Source organism: Colias croceus, chromosome 28, assembly GCF_905220415.1.
Source record: "Colias croceus chromosome 28, ilColCroc2.1".
NCBI classification, from domain to species: domain Eukaryota; kingdom Metazoa; phylum Arthropoda; class Insecta; order Lepidoptera; family Pieridae; genus Colias; species Colias croceus.
Genome location: NC_059564.1, coordinates 5,695,814 through 5,710,071, shown reverse-complemented (window position 1 = coordinate 5,710,071; position 14,258 = coordinate 5,695,814). Strand labels below are relative to the sequence as shown.

Genomic DNA, 14,258 nt, shown 5'->3' with positions numbered 1-14,258 from the left:
AATGAAAAAAATCATTCAGGTGTACTATGCTACAGAGACTATATTTTAGATGAAGAAATAAAACACATTTTTAAGATCAAATTTTTAATATACTTATCACATTAAATTATATATGATTTTATTACAAATATTCATTTAGTTTTCATTTTTTTCACACAAGAAAAAAACTTATTTTTTATAGTAACGATGCGAATCGATAATATCTCTAATGTTTTTCCGGCTTTTCAAAAGGATAGTAAGGGTGATCCAACCATTTATACTGTGGGATTGTTCTGTAGTTCTTGTCGAAGCCTTTTAGTATGTTTTTGTCAGATTCGGAAAGAGAAAAGTCGAAAATATCGATGTTTTGCTCGATGCGGGATTTTGTTAGCGATTTCGGGAGTGGGATCACTCCTAATTCCACCTGAAAATATAAAAAAAAATAGATTGAGCTAGACACATCATTAAAAATATATGGATCAATTATTTCTAATAGTTTAATAATAATTTTTAAATGAAATGCTGCTGAAGGCTTATTATAATATAGTTTCGGAATGCGTTTTCAAGACCTGCTAAGTAGTTTTTGACTCATGTTCAAAAAATCAAAGCATATTATGAATTCTATATAGTTACGAAACTAGTGGATCCGTAATATATTCAAAATTACACAAACCATAATGCAAAAAAATTATAAAAAAATAAGCCAACATTTGGCGCCAAAATCATGTCATGTATTTTTTCAAAGTTATCGAATGAAGCACATGAATCATCTAAATTAATTATTTTTAATGTTATTTTGAAGAAATATTGTAATAACTGTGGAAATAATTTGTTTTTTCAATAACAAAATATTCATCAAACTTACCAAATATCTCAAAGTAATCTGTGGAACGGTTTTGTTATATTTCTTAGCGATTTCCACTAACGCGGGGTCATCGACCCTTGGTGGGGGAGCGTCTGACTTGGCCTTGTTGTAGAACAGCGAACCGAAGGGTGTGTAGCCCATCACTACTATGGAGTTTTTCTTGCAATAGTCTAGTAATGCTGGTTGTTGGAGATTCAGGTTAAGCTGAAAGGATACAATTTTATAAATTAGGAACACGAGGACAGTTTCATTATTTCAATGCTTGTATAGATATTGTTTTAATGATTGAAGGAACAATAAATAAGTACTTAATAGTGAAATTTGTATAGCATTTTAAGTATTTTCTATGTTTGTTCCATGTCTATGAATTTTGCAGCGTTAGTGTACCTACCTACCTCCTTATTAATTTTTATTGAACTTTTAAACAACATGGATTTTGAAAAAATCTAGGTAAGCGGAGTCTGTAAGCGAAAATACGATCGGAATGCTTTCGGTATTAATTAAATAATAATGTGTGTTTAATAAAAAATACGCTATAAAATAGCTTAAAAATAGTCCGCTTAGTAAAATAAAACCCTCAAAATGTGGGGTTTATTTTCTAGTTAGTAAATATACAGTATTTTTAGTAAATAAATATATTTCCAATCTCACCTCAACTTGTAAAGCCGCGGGTTTTTCCAGCCCCGCCTCCAGGATCCTGTCAATCATGTGCTGGTTGAAGTTGGAGAGACCAATTGACCTGGTGAGGCCCAGTTCCTTCGCTTCCATCATGCCTCGCCATGTGTCCAGGTAGTCTGTGGTATCGTAGGTTTGGTTCCCCTTTGAATTTGACAAAAAATAATTAATATAAGTAGTTAAAATAAAACCGGTTACCGATAAACCTAAAACGGTTTTTGAACGTTGTGAATTTATATTTTTAACAATTTTTCCTATAGCTGTGCTACAAGAAGTTGCTTCGTACCAAATTTCAAGGGTATATGTTTTCACGGGAAGAACCCTGTAGGTTTTGGTTCCCTTACTATGTCGTGCAGAATAAGCATGTTTATCAAGTGATTGTGTTGGCTTATAAGTTTGATTTTAAAATATGATAATGCGAATAGACCGCAGCGCAGTTATGCATTATGTCGAGAATTAACTCCTATTTGATATATCTCTGTTTTTAATGAATGCCTTAAATTGTAATAGTACACTTCATGATACTCTGTATACTATAGGTAGATATTGTGTTTCCAAGAATATTTAAATTGTGTGTAAGTATAATACCTATGAAACTTGAAGTAAAGTACTTTTAAAGTGAAACTTTTATTACATCGTCTCAAACTATTTGCTCTGTGTAGCGCATGTCGCGTGACGCACGATACGTACGATAATTATCGTACAAATACGATAATTTTTAGTTATGTCTATAGTGTGATAAAAAGTTTCACTTTTACCGTGGTTTCATAAAACCACACAACATTTTTTTTTGTTTGAATTTGGCACATATCTAACGCGCTTTGCACACATTATATCCACATATACAATATACTTACAAACTGTCCAACGGGCCAGTGAATGAGGTACAGATCAACATAGTCAAGTTGCAAGTCCTTCAGCGACTGTCGAAGCGCGGGCACCACGGCGTCACGGGCGTGTTTGTCGTTCCATAACTTTGATAGAGTATAATGGTATCATTTTAGTTACTTATATTTCTTTTAAATGATTATTTAGAAAATTAATAATAGAAGAAATTCGATCCCGTATCCAGGTTGATTGGTATTTCTATCCTTTGAAAATTTGAAATTATGTTAGTAGTTAGGTATCTATATATATTCAATCAACATTGTGTCCATTTTTATCTGGTAGGTTCAATTAAAAAAGTAGCCTTATTCTGGAGCTTTCTTATAAAAATATTGTTTGACACAAGAACAATGCAGCTCTGTGAAGCAAATTTTTATCACAATCGGGCCAAGAGTTCCAGAGATTACTATTACCTACAAACAAACCCACAAGATGAATAATTTCATACACTACATAACTGTCTATTTAACAAGTAAATAAATTTATAATAGTTAACTTCCATTTGTATTTGTGTGTGTTATATACCAATATACCATACTGCATTGCATATGTATTTCAAGTACACAACATACCTTAGTAGTAACAAAGATATCCTCTCGTTTATATCCCTTCAATCCTCTCCCGACCTGGTCTTCCACACGATAGATCCACGCTGTATCAATGTGCCGGTAGCCAGCGTCGATGGCCCAGCGAACTGCGTGTACCACCTCGTCAGATACCGGCTGGAGACGGCCATGTTGGAAAAAGTTTTAATTGAATCCATAGATTCAGAATCGCTTGTTAAAAAGTCCAATAATTAATATAGTTTAGGAGCTAAACGCTAAATAAAAAAAAAAACGCTTTATAAGAAGAAATTCATGAAATTTGTATTGACACCAGTCACCAATCCTTGATCAGTTAACAATGTTTGAAATTTGAATTAAATCGGTCTGCTTAAAGTGGGTCATAATTGCGTCGAAATGAGTCGATTACATACAAAAAAGATAATAATGGCGTGTCAAAAATGTCCGGAAAAATATCTATTCAAAATTAACTTTTTTCGTGACAGTGAGCATTAAGAAAATTCTGCTTTACAGGCGTAGGTAGAGTTTTGCTTCGGACAATTTTGAGCGTGATTGCAATAATTGGGAAATATTAAATTATGTAAATTGGCGACTCAAAAGAGCTTCTAAAGTAAATAAAAAGTTTATTTGAATGAATAATTGTGAATAATTAGTTTATATATTACATAGTGGGAAGATATTATTATCGTTTAAGATACCTACAGCTGGCTCGGCCTAGTTCAGACGATAATGTCCATAGTTTTAACTTTTAAGTATTGTGTTTTAAGTACCTATTGTGTTTATATATAAATTATTGAATGACATAAACAGTGTAAGTAATTGAAAGTATGGATAAATAAAGATTTTTATTATTAAGAAAAACAGTTTGTTTGTGTTTCATATAACTACCTAATAGATATTATTTGTATAGAGATAAATATAATATATTATACAGGGTTACTTGTAAAACACCAGCAACCTCGCAGGACAAGATAGCTAACATCATAAGTAACAACATTTGTTCTACGACTTTTGATAATTTGTTAGATTTTATTTTCATACAAAAATAAATATTCATTTAATTTTCCGTTTGAATATTATAAACTCTACGCGCATTCCAAAAATTACGTAAACAAGAAGCGAACGGGAGGGGAAAGGGGGCGTCGCGTCGTCCTTTCGATATTGAATAGAACATAGACTTACAAATGTTAGGAGAGTACAATAAAATCTTAAAAAATCATTTAAAAATAATTTATTGCGTTATGCCAAAAGTCGTAGATCAAATGTTGTTACTTATGATGTTAGCTATCTTGTCCTGCGAGGTTGCCGGTGTTTTACAAATAACCCTGTATATTTTTTTATATACCTTAGAGGTATTTCCAAGCCAAGTGCCGAGAGCGAGGGCTGGGATCTCATGACCGTCGTTCAGCTTCCATCGAGGTGCCTCTGCTGTTGTTTGCTGAAAGAAGAAAAACAATCAAATTATAACATACGATTAAATAATAGGTACTTACACAAATGAAGCTCACAATTATCCAATTACATTTTGTTTATTTTCTTTTTATGATGTTTAAATCAATTAATTGTTTTAAAACAAAAGAACTCCTGTTTGATACTTTATTAATTTTATTACACATGATTGATATTGAACAAAAAAGTTAAAACGTGGCTTCGAATCTACAATTTTTAAATATTCCTTTTCACTAATAATTAATTATTATTAAATCGAACTTGACACGTCTAAAGAGCGATAGACCATGCCAAATATAAGCTAATAAAAGATCGCTTTTTTGCGAAATGATGTAATAAAAATCGCCCAATTTATATTTACACCTAATAGGTAAGTAAATGGCTGTTAAACTTATTCATAGTAGTTATACATGTAACCTTGCGGATTTTTTTTGACAATGTTTATTATTATAGGTATCTAATATATATAAATCTCGTGTCACAATGTTTGTCCTCAATGGACTCCTAAACCACTTAACCGATTATAATAAAATTCGCACACCATGTGCAGTTCGATCCAACTTGAGAGATAGGATAGTTTAAATATGTAGGTACCACGGGCGAAGCCGGGGCGACCCACTATATTATATAGGTATAGAGACTTAGAGAGTATATTACTTTATGATTCATCAACAGTTAAAATATACTAACGATACATAAGCAATTTTTTATATGAATTGATGCATTACATAAAGTGTAAGTTGTAGGTAGGTCCATTTATAGAGCTGACAACTTAAGACTTAATAAAACATTACACCATTTATTTTGTTGATGTAATAAGATATATTTGGAGGCAGGTACTGACGTTAAGGATACATTGACATGTATGTATCCTTAAGGAAATTACCAAGAAATTATCTATATTTAATATCATATACAATCCCGTCTGAACGTTTTTGTTTTATACTTAGTTGAACGACCCAGCAAGCTTAAAAACTTTACATGTTTTTTTAATTCAAGTCAATCAATCTTCAAAGTACCTACATGTTGAAATCGATACTATACAAGGGGACAGGACATTCTCCTTTTAATCCTTAGGTAGGTATAACTTATAATATGTAGGTATACCAAATTTTTATTTATACTTATACCTACTAATATTATAAAGCCGAAGAGTTTGTTTGTTTGAACGCGTTAATCTCGGGAACTACTGGTCCGGTTTGAGTTTCTTTCGGTGTTAGATATGTAGCCCATTTATCGAGGAAAGTTATAGGCTATAATATATATCACGCTACGACCCACAGGAGTGAAGCCACGGGGGTGAAACCGCGCGGAGCAGCTAGTTAGTTATATACTTACACATTAGCCGTAGCCCTTATGTACTGTATAGACTCCAGAATAATGACGATATATAGTATTAGGTACATTATCTTATATCTGTGTGTAAATAGAGTATAAAAGCCATAAAAAAGAATATACAAATTGGACATTTTTGTGGTCTGTAGTAGGTAATTCCCTCGAAAACAAATCAATCAAATATTATTAAGCGTAATGCCAATCAATACACAATGAAATAACATGAATAATTAATCAAATTACACCATAAAGTTTAGTAAATTTAACATCTTAATTGCTAACAAATTACCTAACAATGTTAACTTAAAGCGTTTGACCTCTATGTCTTTTAAAACGACTTGTAAAGCGTATAGTAACCTCTATTAAGTTATACAACTTAATTGGAATAAGTTATCAAATAATAAGAAATATAGCTAGTTAAAAATACACGCTTAAACTCATCAAATAATTGTATTGTCACCAATCCTTAATAAGTGTACAAAGTTTTAATTAAATCTGTCCTTAAATAGAGTCTATAGGAGTTGCTTATATACCTTACAAACATACAGGTAAAGCTAATAAAAAGGTGCTAAAAAGAATTAAACTATTAAAAAAATATGTTTAATTTGGTTAAACTATGACTTACTGTGAAAAATATCACTTGTAACACGATAAATATATAAATATATGGCGACATGGCTAGCTCAGAGACCAGCTAGGAGTGACTGGCAATGACCTATACGAGTTATCGAAACTTGTATGTTATCATAAACTTCGCTATCGGAACTTAGCTTGGAAATAAAGAAATAAACATGTGTTTTGTGATTAGAGTTCTGTGTTAATTAGTCGATAATAAGTAGGTAGTTATTGTGATTCAAAGTGAAACTCTACATACTTATACTGTTATACAGGCACATATCTATATTAAGGCAATAAATGCTCTCCATTTTAAATTGCACTCGATTTAACTTATAAATCTATCAAGCCATTTAGAATAGAATGAAGACAAGAACAATATTTATAAAATCTAAAAATATAATATCTATCCTAGTTGCTGGCGCAGTAAGGTAAAAATTTAAAATAGGTACACCTCATCGCACTTTGATCAATTTTGTTCTTATTGTAGGAACACAGATAAGCTTCTATATGTTATCCTACTAATATTATAAATGCGAAAGTTTGTGAGGATTTTGTGTGTGTGTTTGTTACTCTTTCGCGCAAATACTATTCAACCGATTATGTACTACGAAATTTAGCACACATATTATAGAGGGTAACTTGGATGTGGTTTTATCCCGGAAATCCCACGAGAACGGGAACAACTGGCAGATCGCTAGTACATTATACTTACTTTATGCAGAGCATGTCCACAATCCACATACGAGTATTATTATGTCATCGACCTTTCTTTATCATGCTTTTGCATTAAGTTTGCCTTCTATAATAATATTATATTACTAAATTGAATTAAGTTTTTGCAAGCTCGCCTAGTCCACTTTTTATATATGTAAACACATATTATAAGTTACCTCAATTAAAAACTATTCAGAGAAATCTCCATTGAATCAACGTCTGACCTTGTCAAACTCGTTATGTTAATAACTTGATTAAAATACCTATGCCTATATACCTATTATTATGATGAGATCGTGATTTGACATTATACATATTATGATAATTAGGTTATTGTGTAAAAGAGCTTTTAGTAAATAGTTAAAATGTAAGCTTGATAAGCTTTAAAATATGCCACTTATGGCCATCATTGGATCGAATTTATCGTAAAGATTAAACGTCAAACCGGGCAAGAGAGCTTTAGCTAATCTATACTAATATTATAAAGCTGAACCTTCGAGCTGAACAGTTTGTTTGTTTGAACGCGCTAATCTCGGGAACTACTGGTCCGATTTAAAAAATTCTTTCGTTAGATAGCCCACTGCCCCATTCATCGAGGAAGGCTACATTATTATAATATCATCTCGATGATGATGCTAAATGAAGCTGAACCTCTTAATCAATAATAATTACCCAATAAGGTATTGGATGTAACTTGTATTAAAAAAACAGATTTGTTATTAATTATCTATAGTTAGATATATGTCTTAGATGTATTTCTAAACAAAGACAACTTGAATAAATCAATCTTTTGAAATGAATGAAAAACAATAATTACTTCATTACTTTTAATTATTAATATTGCAAAAAACGATGGTCTAGCAGTCTAGCTAGTCTAGCTAATAACTATCATTATAATCTCTTCAACAACTTAATAATCTTAGTTTTTATGCACAAAGTGTTCTTTTGTATAGCAAACAAAAGGTACATTAACGCTTTTAAAATATTTATATTGAAATTAACATCATGTACCGCATTTGGGTATGTACTCAAATATTGCATGATTTTATATTTTATCTAGAATTCATTTCGACATTTTAACTTCTCGACGAGTGAAAGAGCATTTAAAACTCATGAAATTATTTTATTGTCGTCGATCCTTGATAACTTCACAATGTTTAAATAAAATGCTGTAAATAAGTTTAAATTGTGTAATGAAAGGAGTAGGTACAGGTGAGAATTATGAAGAATTTGGATTTACATGTAGTTACCTATTAAAATATATAGAAATCCATAAATTCAAATATGTATTAATAATTTTCAAAAATTAATAATTTTCTATGTTCAATGTAGGTAGAGGTATTTTTAATACTGAATGATTCACTAAGCACTAAACTTAAGTGTTACTAGGTAAATAGATAACAAGCAGTCGGTGCCAAAAATAAGAAAATTAATTTTTAAAACAAAAAAGAGTGTGTGTGCCGAGCGCACGTTTCAGAAGTGAAACTTCTTTGGCAAGATTCAATCGTCGCCTTACTCCATGACGTGCCGTTATGTCATGACATGACCTTGTAATTTTACTCTCAACGCGAAATTTTACTTTAAAAAACTGTTTATAGAATAAATAATAACACATATTTTATTAATTAAGTATACTAACTAGATACTAATATAACGCTGAAAAGTTTATTTGATTGTTTGAACGCGCTAATCTCGGGAATTACTGATTCGATTTGAAAAAAATTTTCGGTGTTAGATAACCGATTTATTGAGGAAGGCGCTATATATCATCTCGCTAAGATCAACAGGAGCGGAGCACTGCGGGTAAAACCGCGGAGCACCGCTAGTATTGTAATAAAGCTAAACATGATTACACGATAGAGCTCTGTTACGAAGAGTATGATTATTTATTAAGATACCTGTTTCATATAATAGATGCCTAGGCAATAAGGGATTAAAATAGACTAGTTCTACGAAAGGGTCTTGACTCTTGACTCCTTCAAGGTTGTATGTCGTAACTTATAGAGGTATTACGTTTTTTATTTAAGCCATATTTTTATGATTATTTACATATAGGTAGTCGTACCTATACCTACATAAATCTGCAGCATAGTTGAATGAATTTTGATAACATAATAAAAAATATATATGATGATGTAAGTACCTAGGGTCATTGCGCCAGTTCGCGTCCACTTAGTGCAGTTGGAAAGTTTGAAGGAGAAAATAAAAATGTTCCAGAACAAATTTCAACGCAAAATTTATGTAACGTGTTCATTACATAGTCTATTATAAGATTTACTTTCAATTGTGTTGGAAATATCATGTGGTTTTTATTTATCTAGATAAATAGCAGAATTAGGCGTTTTACCCAGTTCGCGTCCAAAAATTCCAGTTTGCGTCCACCCGTGGACCAGTTCGCGTCCACCAGCTTAGAAAAAGAATTAAGAGTATATTGGGTGATATTTTATCAGATTAATGCAAATAAAAATTAGATTTTAATAAATTATTTATTTACGAATATAGTTATTTAATAAAAACCGGCCAAAGTCGAGTGAAACTCGCACAACGAGGGTTCCGTATTAGATATGAGCGCCGACAGTCAAACTGTCAGCGGCGGCGCGCCGACTTTTCGACGTCGACGGCGGCGGCGTCGGCGGCGTGACCTTCACATACCTAATTTCTAACTGAAGAATCCAACTAGCTTCTTACCTTCATTAAAGAAAAGAAATGAAACAATAATTTACGTATAATTAAGATTTATTATAATTTTCACGTGACTAATTAAATTAACCAGATGAATTTAAGAAGAAAAAACAAAATTAAAATCTTTCTCTGACATTCAGTAACTTAGCAGCTGTTAATTGATTAGGGAATCTTATTTTTTAGTCTACTGACAATGACAGGTTCATCGTCGTCACATTCTTCCAGCAACCTTCTAATTTCAGATTTAAAAATCAATGCCAAATTAATTGTGGTTTGTGATTCCGAGCTTAGGATTTCCACTATCGTCTTGAATTTATTAAAGAACGACGTCAAGCTGGTAATTAAATTGTACTCGTTTTCGTCTAATAATAAAGAACTGCGACCTATATCAAGCAACATGTCTCTAATCGAGCAGTGGTGGCTCAGTGGTGAGACCTCGGACTTCGAATCGATAAGTCCGGGGTTCGAGACCAGGCGAGCGCGCAGGAAATAAATTGATTTTTCAATTTATCTGCGCATGTTGTAACATCACCACTGCTCGAACGGTGAAGGAAAACATCGTGAGGAAACCGACATGTCGAAGAATTAAAAAGTTCGACGACATGTGTCATCCGCCAACACGCACTTGGCCAGCGTGGTGGATTATGGCCTGTACCCTCATAGGAGGCCCGTGTCCCAGCAGTGGGAACGTATATGGGCTGATGATGATGATGATGATGTCTCTAATCGGACGGTGATTTGCATTGTGGTTGATGCTTTTTAGCATCATAAGCATGCTGTGCCACCTTGTTGGTGTACTTGTTTTTATTGTAGGAGGGGCGCCGGTTCCAGAACTTGTCAAAGGCTCTTCTACGTGAACATCAATCGATGAATCTTCATCATCCGAGTGGTTTATATCAATATCTACAAAAGATGAGAGCAGATCACGCTGTTCTTTGCTGGCAGCGGCTTCTAGTTGAGGAGCTCTATACCTCAAGTGCTTGACTATCTTCTTACATTTATTAATAAGGCAAAGAACCTCATCAGTGTTCTGAATACCATCTACGGTGACCAGATTATGCAAACCATGTCCAAGGCTACGATGATTTTGCATATTCAGTAAATCAGCGGCTCTTTTCATATTACTGCCAGAGTCGGTCACAAGGACAATATCTTTTTGTGGAATCTGAAATGTACGCAAAATACTTTGAATTTCATCTTTAATCTTTTCACCTGTATGTTTTCCAGTAACTTGTTGAGTAGCTAACGTGAATTTCAAAAGATTCATCTCATGGGAAATGTAATCGAAAGTGCAGGTTATATAATTACGTCGTCTAAATTGGTCTGTCCAAAAATCTGTTGTTAATGCACCAAATCTTATATTTTGTTTTTTAATAGTACTCTGTACATATGCCAACATACTGTTATATACACAGAGTTATATACATCTTCTAGCCCCTCTCTAGCAATATTATGCCGTGAGGGTAGATCGTCATCAGTCACAATAATATTGTATTTTTTGAAAAAGTCAATCATGGCTTCGTCATTTATGCTGTCGAATGGCAATATTGATCTGGCAAACCATAGTGCTAGATCGCGCGCCAGCATCCATTTGTCTTTTTTCCCATCAGCTTCACCACTTTTTGTTACTGGTTTCGATTTTCTCTGTACGGAAAAAAATCTTTAATGTTTGCTACCTTTTTTTGTGTGCGTATCTTCTAGGTTATGTTCGTCCTTTAAATGACGTAGTAAATTGCTGGTGGCTATATTTTTACTGTAGGCCTTGACGAGTGCTCTGAAACAAAATTGAAGAAATTTTGTTTATCAAGCATGCATGCATAAGAATATACGATTAATCAAGCATGCCTTAGAATAGACGATTAATCGTAATCATTTCATCACTAGTTAAAACCAGGCACTAATAAAAGCATAAAATTAAAATATTAACCTCATATAAAAGCTATCAGCATGTTAGTAAGTATATGATTATTTAAAAATAATAGAAGTTATATAAACTTACTTGGAAAATAGTACATCGCAATCTTTTTCTTTCTTTCGTGTCAAACATGCGTCACAAAACACTTGGTCGCCCAACACTATTCGTTTTCTTCCATCAATATTAATAACTAATTGACCAAAATAAATCCAACAAAAACTGTGTTTGTTTGTTGATAACTTGGACAATACAGAAATAGTAACGTCAAAGAGTTTCGTTTTATAAACGTTTACGTCTAATGCCGCCATTTCGTCAACATTCACGCAGTCGTGCGTTCGATTCGGTCCGCGTGTTTGGTTACACTGACCACTGACCAGTGACCGGGCGCTCTCGCTCGGCGCGCCGTCGCCTAGGGTCGGCGGCGACGGCGCGGGGGAAATCACGGCGGCGGCGGCGCGCCGGCGCAGCGCTCATATCTATTCCGTATTAACCTGTTTTTTTTTCATATGTTTTAACTGTAAATGGTTATTTTTTCAATATCTCCCTTATCCGTGCTATAAGACGTTGCTTCGTACCAAACTTCAAGTGTCTGTGTTCACGTAAAGTACCCTGTAGGTTTTGATTCCCTTGCGAATGTCGAAATTTGCGAAAATTTGCAGCATAAACGGCTGTATGTTTTGAATTCTTTGGCTTATTAGTTTGATTTTTTCACTGCTTCAAGGGACCGTAGACTTGAGTATTCAATATAAATTTCAGCTTTATACCTGAACGCGTTACTGAGAAAAAGCGTCTTGACAGAAAGACAGACCGACAGACGGACATACAGACGGACGGATATCAAAGTGATCCTACAAGGATTCCGGTTTTTCCTTTTGAGGTTCGGAACCCTTAAATCAACATTATTATTAATATAATTCACTGTAAGGAAACTGGAAAAACTTATTTATATTTATCTTTTCATCATAAATAGAACTAAAAATTAACAAAAAACAACGTTACGTTATGTAAATAAATAATAATCAGTTCTATTAAGATTACCTACACCTCTACCCTATTTTTTAGTTTCTAATGAATTAAATTTCTTTTTTGTTTATATTATTTTCTTAACCACAAACTTATTGACTCTCATTCTCAAAGATACTAGTCTCATTCTTGGAATACCCATTTTAAAATTAAAAAATAGCATAAAAATTTGCTAATTTGAATGAAAATTTAAATTATCAACTTGTGGTCTTAGTAAAAAATTTACAATCTATTATAAATTACATATTTTAACAAACAATTCATTGCTACGTAATGAAAAACAATGTGGACGCAATATGTTCTATTGTTATGCACTATAGGTATAGTTTGCGCCCACCGTGGGGCGTGGACGCAAAATGGAAGTTGTACAAATTCGGTGTAGTAATTCGCGTCCACCTTATTTTAGCTATTAATTGTAAAAGAAATAAGCTGATTTATAATCCATACTATTCCATGTTTTGTTAGCAAAGTAAAGAAACAGTTACATATTCAAAAATTCACATTTAACAATAAGATACTTACCGTCAAACGCGACGCTGCGCACTATTTTTTTTTTCAAAATCCCGCGCGTTTTAGCTCTCTCGTTTAATAGCCAAAATTCAATATTTCTTTTAAATAGGATAGGCGGTGCGCAGGCATATTTTGAATAAGTGTGCATGTCTCTTATACATTGAGGTATTATCGGAAATTTTTCTTATAAAAATTTTACATAAAGTATACTTATTTTCGTGAATTTTCTAAAAGATATCCGCAAAATGGACGCGAATTGGCAGGTGGACGCGAACAGGCGCAATGACCCTACTTAGTTATGTTTTTGAGGATTGGAGAAAACAAGGAAAAAAATACATTTATCTATGTATATGTATCTTCTATAGTCCCTAAAAGTTTAATTGTCACTTTTTATTGTTAAAAACACTTAAGATAGTGTCTATAAAAATTTATGAAAAAAAGTGTGAAAAAAACGAGCGAAGCTGCGAGCGAAAGCTTGTGAAACATATTTTATAATATTCATGCTCAGGAGTTAATTGTTTTAATTGCAATAGTGATACTGTAATATTATTTATTATTTTTGGAGTATGGTAGAGATAAGGGATACAATAAGCAAGCCTAACTAGGGAATACTGAGCCTAACTTTTGGTGATATGACTAAATAACAATAGTTCAATATACCTACTAAGTACTAAGTGTTAGCGTTATGTAAATTCACTTTAACTGGAAATGGCGAATTCGAGAGGAGTGAACTTTTTGCCAAAGATTATGTAATGTTACAGAACTATCAAGGCTTGTATATTTATTTTGGGAAAAAGAAAAGCAAACGTAGTAGTAATTAAACGTGGTATTCAGAAATTCAAAATTTCGTAATAGAAACACAACGTAACCACCTAATATTATAATGTATCGTTGAGAGATATAAAACTGAAATCTGTACGACTAGCACCGCCTAGATATTAATTTTAAAATATAATAATATCCAAATATCATATTTAATCCATCTTTATTTTGAAGAGAATCCAATTCTCTGTTTTACAAGAGCAGAAAATTACATAGTTACACA

At 32.8% G+C, this 14,258-nt stretch overlaps 2 protein-coding genes across 2 annotated transcripts; both read right to left on the bottom strand.

Moving 5' to 3' along the window:
• Positions 1-97: 97 nt before the first annotated feature.
• Positions 98-6,499, bottom strand: LOC123703917 (aldo-keto reductase AKR2E4-like). Its single transcript, XM_045652102.1, has 7 exons — positions 6,377-6,499; positions 4,313-4,405; positions 2,977-3,126; positions 2,377-2,493; positions 1,496-1,663; positions 845-1,048; positions 98-403 (listed from the first exon to the last, which is right to left on the bottom strand). Exons 1-7 carry the CDS (start codon positions 6,425-6,427, stop codon positions 206-208), a joined length of 981 nt encoding a protein of 326 aa, XP_045508058.1. The 5' UTR covers positions 6,428-6,499; the 3' UTR covers positions 98-205.
• Positions 6,500-9,641: 3,142 nt separating this feature from the next.
• On the bottom strand, positions 9,642-12,032 carry LOC123703967. The gene is made up of 5 exons (XM_045652183.1): positions 11,765-12,032; positions 11,226-11,539; positions 10,389-11,038; positions 9,958-10,099; positions 9,642-9,746 (listed from the first exon to the last, which is right to left on the bottom strand). Exons 2-5 carry the CDS (start codon positions 11,238-11,240, stop codon positions 9,642-9,644), a joined length of 912 nt encoding a protein of 303 aa, XP_045508139.1. The 5' UTR covers positions 11,241-11,539; positions 11,765-12,032.
• Between the last annotated feature and the right edge of the window lie 2,226 nt (positions 12,033-14,258).